The following is a 12,127-nucleotide window of genomic DNA, read 5'->3' on the forward strand; positions in this document are numbered from 1 at the left end:
GTTGTTTTCAACCTGAATCCACGTTCACCGCGTGTTTTCAGACCATCACGTTCATTTTCAATTCGTTATATTGTGAGAAAATTACATCTGCGCGCCCCATATTCTTTTAAAGAATTTCATAAATTAGATTAGTAGAACATGTTGATGCATCAGTCAAAACCGCTGGTTGCACTGTTTCTCTATCAATTTAGTTTCAACAGCCCCATCTTCAGGATTTCCACAGAATAACAAGGCAACAATTACAAGCTATTTCACCATCCAATGTCCTGACCTGAAATGAAAAACATCCACACAATGAATGATACACCTGCTGTGTGTACTGCCTTATTACTCCCTTTACTTGATTCTGATTTACTACAGGTTAATGTAACTTTTAAGTGATCTACAAGAGGTTGTGTAGATTTGTATTTTATTCTTTCTCTAGTTGTAAACAAAACCCTCTCTCTAGCTCTTTAGTTGCAGTCAAAACAATAAAACAAATAGACAGTGTATTGCATGAGCATGGATTTCATTTAGATTTTTGTCTGTCACATGTGACCCCTACAGCTCAGTCAGCAGATGTCACCAGAAGCCTTTCATTTTGACTGGACTTGCGTCATTGTTGCTTTATGACTCCTGTCTCGACTGGCTGAGTAAACTCTGTCTGTCAGGCCAGTTTTATGGTGGAAATGGTACTTCAAACACACACACACACACACACCCACACACACACACACACACACACACACACTTGTACAGCTCTCTTTGAGGGGACCCATCATTGACATAATGCATTCTCTAGCCTCTTACCGTAACCTTAACCATCACAACTAAATGCCTAACCCTAATCCCTTAAACCAAATCTTAACCCTCAAAAAGCCCTTTAAACTTGTGGGGTCCAGGATCTCGGTCCCCACAAAGCACCATAGACCCCACAAGGGTGGGCTCCCATTTTTCGGACCCTACAGATATAGCAAAACAAGAACACACACACTCACACACAGTTTGGGCAGAAGCAGGGCTTTCTAGACACATGTTCCATACCTGTTTCCCTTTCCCCCCATTTTTTTTTATGTTCAGAGTATGTGAGAAAATGTCCTCCTAAGCAGTTTTTATCCTCCGCCCTTACCATAAACTACCCTGGCTTACAGACACACAGTCTTACTCAAACTACTCAGAAGAAAATACCATGAATTTAACTTCTTATAATTGGAAAAAAAGAGAAGCAGCGTGGTTGTACCAGTGAAATGGATGACTGGGCTTTTTAATTTGACATATGAACATGAAGCTGTGATGACAGTTTGCCTCACAAGTGTCACTTCTCTTCAAACCCAAAGAGAGAAAAGGGAACTGGCTCTGATGGAGAGGACAGATAGCGTGGTGGCAGCTGGATGAAGCTAACACCCTGTTCTGGTCTGAAGGCAGCAAAGCATGACCAAGTCCCTGCACTGACATGTGGGCGAAGTGCATCCAACTGACATACGCACGCACGCACGCACACACACACACAAACACACACACAGCTTGATGCATCAACAAAAGAACTAGTCAGTCAGAGCCCATGTATTCACCAAAATTTCCCTGACACTGCGCTGTCAGCATAGGCTCCTAAAGTTTGTCACATCAAAAATTCCCACAAAACCTCAGTTTTTACCTAAATTTTACCCTTACGCATAAATTCCCATATGTGGAGTTTTACTGGCAGACACCATGTATTACTATCCAATCTGTGGGTGAGGTGAAAGCTAAGTGGGATGGTGAAACTATTGATTAAAATCATTTTGACACATTCTCCAATTGAGCTTTGTTCTAGTTAAAAACATGATAATGATATGACGCTATTCTTTTCTTCTATTTAGCTTGAGACCCCTAATTGGTCAAAGAATCAACTCTGGGAGTCACTGCTCTGGAGCGACAAAGCACAAGGGAAACACATCAAGATTACCTCACTGTCATGCAGTACCATCTGCCCCCAGCAGATGGATGCTGGTCTGAAGAGACATTTATGATCCACTGACATGTATTTCCTCAGCGTATGGGGACGAAACAGTTAGATCTAAATCCTGTGATGAAATTAGGAGACATTCCCATAATCAACAGAAGAGTCATTTGACATTTTCCCCTCGTTTGATCATTTTCAGAACATACCAATACTTAGATACTGCAGGGGAATAGTAGGTCATGAACAGCTTTAACCTGCTGTCACTTAAATACATTTTTAGGTAATCAACAGCACCTTATATTTCATTTAGACCTACCTTCAGTTTGATTTATATCCTCATTACCTCTGTCCTTCTTAGACATAATGTAGTTTTGAACTTTGTACGTTCCTATATATACAACCACTATCTAAGTGTGACAAAAAACATCTCTGCAAAGCTGTGAGCCATTGCTAACAATTGGGAGCGCTAAATGCGTATAATATTCAGGAGTGAGAAACCAACACATAGTGTAGAGCAAAGTGTCCTTTGAAGCCGTCAACTGCGCTCTCAAAACCACAGCCTAAAAGAAGACATGTGACCTTCTAGATAATAGGATTTTTTTTTCTGCAGTCTTGAATTGGCAAGTGTGTTTTTCAGAGACACTTCTGTCAACATGGTGCAGGTCGACATGCGATGAAGGGAAAAAGAAGTTCTCTTTTTATTTTTACACCTTTACACAGACAGCAGGAAAACCAACAGCAGATACAATAAATGCACTCATTTGTGCTACTTCGGTGAACATTTAAATGACTATTTGGCATATTGCTATAAAATATAAACAGCGGCTTCAGCAGGGAAATCAAGCACAAATGTATGTTTGAAAAGGAAGTAGAATTACTCCCGCATAAACATTTTACAGGCCATCTTTTCAGATGAGGTACAGTATGACTAAGAACACTCTGACACCCGTCACACTCCTATAACGACTTAAGCTCTCTCTCTTCCACATATACACATACACACACTCAGACACACACAGAAGACACAGAGAGAGAGAGCTGCTACTTCATGCTTTCATTTCTGATACTACCAGCTACTTATATGAGTAAAGCTGTGTGTGTGTGTGCTCTTACAGTGTTATCTGTCTGAGCATATGTGTGTGTATGTAAGCATTAACATCAGCATGAATGAAAGCTACTTCAATTCTAGGCGGTGCTCGCCTCGGGCTATGTGGGAAGAGAACTCGTAACGGTCCCGGCTGCGGTGGCCACACACGTTGCACTCGAGCGGGTCGCGGAAGCCGTGGCAACCCATATGGATAGTGAACATGACATAGTCCAGAAAAATCACCCTGCAGTGGCTGCAGGGGTAAACTGCCCCAGGCAGCGTTCCTGCCTCCCCGTCAGACCGCACCACTCGCAAAGCCTCCAGTGGCGACAAGGGGATGGGCTGGGCATGTGGGTGAGGGATGCCGTTCTGGTGGTTCAGCCCCCCCAGCAGGTGCCCTAAGCTGTACATGACGGGCTGGGACATCTGGGAGCTGTCAGTGTGGAACGAGTCCATGCCGAGTGGTGGCTGGGCGGCGTGAGGAAGGCCCAGGAGTGACATGCCCATCTTATGGCCGTTGGTGAGGCCCATAGGGTTGATGTCGTTGCGACTTAACGAGATGGGGTAGGGCCTGTGGGAGGGAGTTGGGTCGCTCTCTAGGCCTGTGAGGATTGGTTGTTGCTGGTGGTGGCCATCTGGCCCTGGGGAGCCCGGTGGAGGGTCCTTGACATCAGTTCGGTGGACCAGCTCCCTGTTAAAGCTCAGGTCCAGGCAGACACCGTTGTCGCCTAGACCAGTAACATGAGAAGAAAGAGCACTGAAGACTCAGCAGGAGGTTTCACAGACTTCATCCAACCGCATGGCCAGAGAAATAGCACAGGCAACACAGAGTTACATCAGGCAACAGTTAAAGCAGTTATTGCTTAAAGATGGAAGAAAATCTTACAGAGACCTTTAGAGGTCTCTAAGGGGTCAATGACGAAAATGTGCACCCGCCAGGGCAGCAAAAAGGAAACCCCACACCATGAACTGGAACACACCAGGTTCACAGGAAAAAAGAAGCTGTAAAGCATCAGAGCATCCTGAGCCAGCAGCTGAACTTGGAGGACAGAGGGCTGAGAGGAAGCAGCCGACGCAGACGAAGGCCTCAGTGCAGCTGCACAAAGTATAGACTGACAGGCACCTGCTCACGTTTCTCGCTCCCGCCTGTTCTCTCTCTCTCTTTTTCTCTCTCTCTCTCTCTCTCTCTGTGGTTGCAGAATGTACTTCTTTTTCCCCTGTGGTTGTCATATTGAAAGATTTCACTTCAATTGTTAACCCGATAGAGAGACGTAGGAGGGTTTTTTTGCCCATACACCCTCATTTGCAGCTTGAGGCTTGATTGCGAAACTACAACCCAAAGTTAGTTTGGGCTTAACCAGAAAGATGAGAACCAACTATTGAAAATCGTTGTGCTGTGTGTGAACGCCCATAAAGTTTGGGAAATCGCTGTGCCATGTCAGCCATTTACTGAAACTGATATCTTATGATCATTTATCACACAGGCAAATTATCTGAGTGTGAATCAAAACATACAAAGTGAGTAATAAAACTGAGAAGTTTCGAAGCGCATGTTTCTCTCTTCTTTTCATGTATCCATTTATTTAACCATGCATGTTTATAAATACCCACCTATGACATAATTCTGGCAGAGAATTTAGGACATTGGAGACCACCCTGTGGTGTGTGCAGGTATGAGGCAGGTGGTCTGCCCTCAATTCCTGTTTGACAAGAGATGGATGCCAGCAGAGACAAACAGACAACAAGTAGCTCAGACAGACAACTTGAAATAATCTGCAAAACATGAATTCATAAAGCAAAAATGCCAGCAAAAAGCACAAATGGTATGTACATTTTTTTAAAATACAGATGTAAGGAAACAGGTGGACAGTATTAACATAAAAATAGCATTTAAGTAGACCTATCAATCAAATAAAAAAATGCAGGCAGAGTAATACTGTAAGCTGCTTTAAAATTACAACACAACTCTATTTGATCCGCTTGAGGTCAGTGCTTCTGCTCAACCCCTGTGTGTGCTGGATGTGAGTTTAGCTGCTCTTACCCGTGAACTTCTGTGGCATTGAGCTCTTCCGTTTGGCTACGTTGCTGGCAAGCCTGTCGAGCAGCAGAGCACGCTCAGTGCCCATCTGAGTCCTAGATGTGTGGCTGTCCTCTGCTTAACAGCAAGAGAGTGAGAGAGTAAGTGCACGAAAGAAATGCAGACCTCTTTTCAACCAGGCAGTGTCATGAGTAGAGGAGTGCACTGAGCAACAGCTGTCCACCTGTCAAAGCCTTTGAGGTTGTAATCTGGAAAAAAAAAACTGTTGCAAAACACCCCAGCTGCTCAAAGCAGAGATACACTGGGAGGAACGAGATATTAATTTGAGATCAGAAGCTCCTTTGACCTCACTTCCTGGTGCTTTTTTACTTCACCAGTGTAGGAGAGGAGACCACAGGATGAGGATGTACTTCCTCACCACTACAGCACTATCAGGCATAAGCTTACGACATTTGGTGACCACAGAAGCAGAGCATTGTCTGTGTCATGCAACCGTGCAACTGCCCTGCCAATAACTTAAGGCACCTTTGGGGGGTAGGTTACACATAGAGGGTGTGTGTGTGTGTGTGTGTGTGTGTGTGTGTTGGGTGGCTGGGCTGAACCATTTGCCCTACATATTGGCTTCCCCATTACTGCTACAGACATGAGACGTGGTCTTCACAGTGCTGTGACTCCACACCACAGCAGCCATAACCTATTTAGTTGTAATGATGGGGTAACAGCCATAAGCTCATTGAGGCTATAAAAACAGGGTCTGTTAGCAACAGCAGCTTTAATTGTGCACCTGTTGCATATGCACAAATGTGTTTATGTAAACTTTGCAGTGATCTGCTTAAATTAACAGCTATATCTGCATGTGTGGACTGCGCCTTGGTTTTGAAGTGGTCTGTGTGTTTCATGTCGGAAAGCAGCAGTGAGAGTGTGTGATGGCTGCTCACCTCTCTCAGCGGGACCTTTGCTCTGAATGTACACATGGCACCTCTCTCTGTGCTCTTCAAGGGAGCTTCGCTGCTTGTAGCTGCGACTGCAGTGGTTGCACTTGAAGGGTTTCTCTACTGTGAGCAGGAGTTTCAGTTAATCAAGACGTGAAACATTGACAACATCTAAATGGTACAGCAAGTATTATTTCCTTAACTACGTGGTTTCATACAAAACTGATGATGTGCATATTAGAGCCTGTGCAGCGTGTCTGCAGGTAAAACACGTGAACTGAAAGTGAATGAGTAAGTTTCCAGAGGTGAATGAGTAAGATGTCATATGTAATGTGTGTAACCGTATTAAAGTGTGTGGCAGGGTGTTACTGGAAAAGCCATGCCAGCTCAGCAGGCCTCATGTGTTCAGAGAATCAAAAGGAGTGAGAAACAAACCAACACTGTACACAGGTGCATACAGTATCAGCCTCACGTGTGAGTGAATGAGCGCATATGTGGCTGACTGGTACCAGAATGGGTGCGCAGGTGCCCGCTCAGCGCGTCACGTCGCCGGCAGGCGTAGCTGCACATGGGGCATTTGAAAGGCTTCTCCCCAGAGTGCAGTTTGATGTGGCGAAGCAGGTTTCCCTTCTGGGTGAAAGAGGCCCCGCATTGACTGCAGTGGAATGGCCTCTCGCCTGAGAGAAAAAAAAACAAAAAGCACACACACCATGAAAACAATCCTGCACATCTCACATTTTAACATGACATTTGCTTTTTCACTCATTGATCACACAACCCATTTTGATTTCACGTCAGTTCGATCATTGTAAATTATCTGTTGTTGCAAATTTACTTTGTTGAGCTAATGTGTTGAAGTGTAAATTACTGCTGGACAACACACTGACATGGTGAAACTTTGAGATAGCTATTGAAATTTTTGAAAAGAAACAGTTTTTTTATGCTTTACTTGAATTACCAACTCTTTTCTTGTTCCCGCTATAAAAGTGAATTGCAAAAAACAGAATCATTCACCATCTTTGAAAAGGGAACAAGACAACATCCACTTTAATTGTCAGAAATATAGAAACAATGTTCTCACGAGGCAAACCACACAAATACCAAGCATCTTGAGTTGACTTCCCATGTTGAAAACACAGTCCCACAAGTTTCATATTCTAAAATTTAGCCCAACTCTTTTCAGCATGTTTTACTACTAAAACCAATCCCACACAGCTCGTCATCTTGACTTCAACATGACAGACCAGATAAGCCATTAAAGTCAGTAATGCACTCACGCTGCTGTGTGAATGGTCATGGTTATTATAGCAAGTAATATAATCTGAATATCTTCATTTCTTAAACTCTGCTTTGTTACTTTGTTAGTCACACTGTAGCTCAATGGAAGGAATGACAGTGTAAGAGAGACCATCATGTGTTAAAGGTCCCTCACTTTAAATGCAGAACTCGTGACTTTAATTCTTTGACAGTTTTTGTATTGTAACTTCATTTTCTGTTCATTTATGATGAATGCAGATGTAGCCTACAACAGAGAATGCGTGCTTCATGTGCACGAGACAAACATCACTCTCCACACTGTTAACCTGCTCTAAGCGCTTGATTTTAGGTCAATATATCAGCTCAATATAATGACTACAGAAGTACTATGATGTATTTACATATCTGTTACTGCAATCAAAGCTATCACAGTAATCACAAAGTTATTGGATGTGCTTTATATCTGAACAACAATAGAGGATATTTCACAACCTCTTGCTGTAGATGTAGCACTGGTTAGGACATCTGCGTCATGTATGATGCAGACCCGCTTGTTCCTAATCATAGAGTTTCTCAATCAAACATCTTGACCCTGTCAATACAAGGCACTATCTCCAAAAGCTATCAACAGTGTGATCATTGCACAACTGTTGTATTTGAGGTCAGGTGTTTGGGCTGTGTTCCTGTGTTTACCCGTGTGGCTGCGTTTGTGCACCAGCAGTACGTTGATGCTGACGCAGGACAGGCCACAGATGTCACAGCTGAGCTTGCCTGTCGTCTGGATGCGGGGCGCCATTGCTCCAGGCGCACACGTCCCCTCTGCAGCCGCCGCTGCTGCTGCGTGGGCGTCTGGCAGGGCTGCACTGTCGTAACGCGAGTAGTCCACCAGCGACAGGTCCTGCGGCTCATTCAGGGTATCTCCCTCTTCATCCCCTTCCCCGTCCCTCTCCTCATCATCGTCCTCCTCTGTCCTCTCCTCATCAAAGCCTTCCTCCATCCCGTCCTCACTGCCCCCCTCTGCTTCCTCTTTCGTCACATTTTCTCTTTCTTTTTCCATCTTGAGAAACTGCTCATTATCTTCCATTTCCTCAGCCTCAGTTTTTATCACACCTAAGCAGGGAGGAAGCAAAGGAGAAGTCAAGGATATATTTGATCTATACACACATAAAGTGATTGAAACATGTCAGCAACAAGCAGTGATTTACAGATAAGACATATGGGGTGATGTATAGTGTATACACAACAGCTTAGCAGTTTTTCCTGTTTTTTTTGGGGGAGTTTTTCCTTCCCATTCGAGGGTTTAAGGACAGATTGTGTCGTAATGCTGCACAGATTATCAAGGCCCTTGAGGCAAATTTGTGATTTGGGTTAAATACAAAAAATTAAACTTGACTTGACTTGACACTCTCACTTCCAAAGAAGGGGCTTAAAAGCCTGACAAGACTCCACTCCAACCAGAATGTAAAAGACTGTCACATCTTCACTTCTACATTTATATTTATAGTTGATAGTTTGGTATTAGTACTAGTACATCTCCAAAGTGTGGGTAGCTTAATTTGGGCCGATGCATAGTGTCACAAAGAGATTCAGAAGATGTGTGCTCAAGATAAGGGGAAGGCATTTCCTCTGAATACACAGAAACTAGAACCAGGGCAGAAAGAGAGACAGCAGGCGTCTCAGGCAGACAACCCCAATTCCTCCTCTGCTTTAAAAAAGAGATTTCAGACTGATTGTTTATCGCTTCTGTCACAGAGGCTGATCTGCATCAGCAGAGCACCACTTCTAGTTCATTTCTACTGCACGCAAGTTTCTCCTGTTGTTTTTTTTCCGAGCCACGAGTCTGTACCTACTGTAGGTCAAACTTCCACACCATCCAGGATCTGCTCGTCTGTATGTCTATTTCTCAACACCACATCGGTTGCCATGCAGCGTCCCGAGATCTGGTTTTGCAGGACCTCTCACCTAGCCTCTTGCTTAGTGTCAACCAACCCCCCAAGTGTATTCAGTTCCATCCAGAAACCACACTGTGGTCTTGGCGGTGACTGATGATGAGCTGAAGAGCAGCGCCTTGTATTGTGGAGAGCGCTCAGAGGTGCTATGGAAACTTTGCACACACAGAGCTCCGAGAGGCCCGATATAGAGTCCAGTGTCTCAGAGCAGTGAACCGCAGGCTGTGCATCAGGCGCAGAGCAGGGCTTTAGGAAGTGCACCCAGCGGGGCAGATGGGTGGCAGTCAGAAATAAATAGGAGAGCTCTCTGTAACACCATGTTTTTTTTGTTTTTTTTTTATGTGACAAAGACCACAAGGCTGAGTGAAATAATTTCCACTCTTCAGACACCCTGTATGAAACAAGGTGGTCACAGTTTAGAAATGTGCAAAATCATCCTCCTTGATATAAGGTCACAATGCAGAGTTTCTACGAAGACATGCCCATTATATTTGTCAATCAAGATATAAGTTTTATCACACGGTGCGTGGCACTGCAGAGAGGAGTGAAAACCTGGCATAAACACTGACGCGCTAACTCCACCCAAACAGTGAAGAAAGCAGATTATATCAAACACTGAGAATCATTTGCAAATCACTTTGCACTGAATGAAACATTGTGATGACCACCAGACACTTTAAAGGCACCTTCAGCACAACTAGACTCAACAAGAGCACGCAAGACCCACATGACTTTTTTTCTGTCTAATCAGCTGGATGAGACACAGATGGCTCTAACTTCAAGCTACTGTCCATCTGATTGATAATATTTAATTGCTGTTGAATAAAAAACTAGCATCCTGTCTATTTTATTTTATTTTTTTAATGTTCAATTGAATTCAAAGAATAAAACCCTACTCCTACCTTTACGGGTTGAAAAAAAAACCTACCAAACGTCAGTGTATGATACCTTTGAAACCCTTCCTACTCCTAAAAACTTTGTTCCTTTACTAGACAACGTGTTTTTCCAACAGCAGTCTTTGCCGTAGTAAATCGCAGGTTCTGCAGCAGCGTCCTTCACACTTTTTCCTAATGTCTGTGGACAAAAACGTATTCGTACCATGCTTAAGTACCATGTTTGAGCGAGATGGCTAAAATGCAAAGCGTAATGGAAAAATGTCAGCGCATGTGTATGTGTGTGTGTGGGTACACGTACGTGGATCTGTCACACCTTCAGCACACTGCACTCCATTCTCGCTGATTGAGCTATCCTCCCTCTCTTCTTCTTCCTCCTGTGACTTCACATCTGCAGCATCACTGCAAACCTCTGAAAAGGTGACACATTGTGCTTGTCTAAATACTTTGTGTGTCTTCGAGAGAACTTCAAACCAATACACAACAGTTATCTGCTACAATAATGGCACATTAAAATAATTTGTATGAACATTGAATGTTCTGGAACACCGTTACTGAGACATTAACAACTTGGTCTATGTCTAGCCTGTTATCAACTGTAGCCTGCACAAATTCCTCCACATATACGCCTTCAGCTTTCAATACTCTGAAGTCATGTGCGCTCAGGCAGGATGGTGGCAGCTGTGGAGAAATGTGTGCAGCCTGATCACGTACACTCTCACACTATAGACAAGGAATCAGATACTCACCCATCCTGTCTCCCTCTGGGGAGGTAAATTCAGGATGTTTGTCTGTGTTCATGATGAAAAAAGAAAGTTCTGTGGACAGAAATTAAAATATTACATAACTGAGTCAAGCTAGATTCCTTCTTATGGTGTTTATACAGAGAATACTGAGCATTTTAACACTATGAAAAAGGCGGGTTTCTTGTGTACATCATGATGTGACATTCTGTTTGATACACTGAGACTAATATAACTTCTTTGATGTTCTTCTAACTATTAACAGCCTCCCTTACTATTTCTACAAAGCATGTTAAGAAATAGAACCAACACTTGCATCTCACTGTTCCTGTTGGTTGGACAGCATAAAAAGAAGTTTACAAAAAAAAAAAAAAAGAGAAAAAAAAAAAAAAAAAAAAAAGTGGGTAAAGGCGCACGGTTGATTGCTCGACCCTGTCACTACATTTAGCCTTATGAGAAAGAGATGATGTTCACTGCACATGTATTTCCTGCCAGGTCTGTACATAGGAGCGAGTGCGAACGCTATCCACGCCAACAGCCAGTGAGGCTCCAATACTTGAAGCCACAGTTTGAAAATCAATATGGAAATAAAATACACAACTGTGCACTTTTTAAAACCCGGTTTACAAGCTCTGTATTAGTTTTGATTGATCTGATAAAACTTTAGCAAAAGTGTGAACACTTTTAACATTTCTACTGCAAGTGTAACTGCAATAAAAAGTAAAAAACTAAAGTTAAGTTACTTAGAAAAGTTTTCATCATTCAGAGCGCAGTAAGTACTCTTTACTTTACATTTAGTGATGACAAAAAAAACAGCAACAACAAACTTTCTCACACGATCAAAATGAAATTGAGAAGCGAACGTCTACACATTCGTTCAGGTACTTTTTAGGGTTTTAGTTTTTGCTGGAAGTTAACAGTAAGTTTGAGTAGTGATGAAATGATCGTACCTGCTTGTTGCTCAGCACCCGGAGGAGAACCAGTCTCGTAGTAGGAGATTCCACACTCCGCCACTGGACTTTCTCTGAATATGGAATATATGCAACGTCACTACGGTAAATTTTGGAGATCCCTTAAAGGAACAGGAACTCATTTTGAAGATTGAGCAACAAAGACCAAAGCATGTTCACACAGCAGAGGGGCAACACCGGTGATCTGGAGTAGTCCTTTCCATTTTCATGATCACAGAGTAAACCTTCCAATACTAACCCTAAACCCGCGGAGTCTGTCACAAGTTTATGAGTGAAACAAAGAACTGATTATGGTCATGATGGTTTGATATCAGCTCAGGCTGCTTACACGCTTCC

General features: G+C 43.2%; 1 protein-coding gene across 2 annotated transcripts; it reads right to left on the reverse strand.

Annotated features, from left to right (window-relative positions):
- Nucleotides 1-2,595: 2,595 nt before the first annotated feature.
- On the reverse strand, nt 2,596-12,127 carry LOC111217985 (zinc finger protein Aiolos-like). 2 transcript variants are annotated; one of them, XM_022740060.1, is made up of 8 exons: nt 11,771-12,127; nt 10,827-10,895; nt 10,379-10,489; nt 7,929-8,345; nt 6,488-6,655; nt 5,985-6,101; nt 5,050-5,160; nt 2,596-3,736 (listed from the first exon to the last, which is right to left on the reverse strand). In XM_022740060.1, exons 2-8 carry the CDS (start codon nt 10,876-10,878, stop codon nt 3,096-3,098), a joined length of 1,617 nt encoding a protein of 538 aa, XP_022595781.1. In that variant the 5' UTR covers nt 10,879-10,895; nt 11,771-12,127; the 3' UTR covers nt 2,596-3,095. The 2 variants fall into 2 exon arrangements, with proteins under 2 accessions (XP_022595781.1, XP_022595782.1); XM_022740061.1 differs by having other exon boundaries at nt 8,007-8,345; nt 11,771-12,108.

The sequence above is a fragment of the Seriola dumerili genome, unplaced genomic scaffold, assembly GCF_002260705.1.
Source record: "Seriola dumerili isolate Sdu_G_001 unplaced genomic scaffold, Sdu_1.0 BDQW01000050.1, whole genome shotgun sequence".
In the NCBI taxonomy this organism is placed as follows: domain Eukaryota; kingdom Metazoa; phylum Chordata; class Actinopteri; order Carangiformes; family Carangidae; genus Seriola; species Seriola dumerili.

What these genes read in the sequence shown, in the direction of transcription:
- LOC111217985 (XM_022740060.1), bottom strand. Translation starts at nt 10,878, where the DNA reads ATGAACACAGACAAACATCCTGAATTTACCTCCCCAGAGGGAGACAGG. An exon ending in GCACAAACGCAGCCACACGG is followed by an intron (nt 6,656 to 7,928) that starts GTAAACACAGGA and finishes TTTTTCTCTCAG; the next exon opens with GCGAGAGGCCATTCCACTGC. An exon ending in CAAAGGTCCCGCTGAGAGAG is followed by an intron (nt 5,161 to 5,984) that starts GTGAGCAGCCAT and finishes GCTGTTAAGCAG; the next exon opens with AGGACAGCCACACATCTAGG.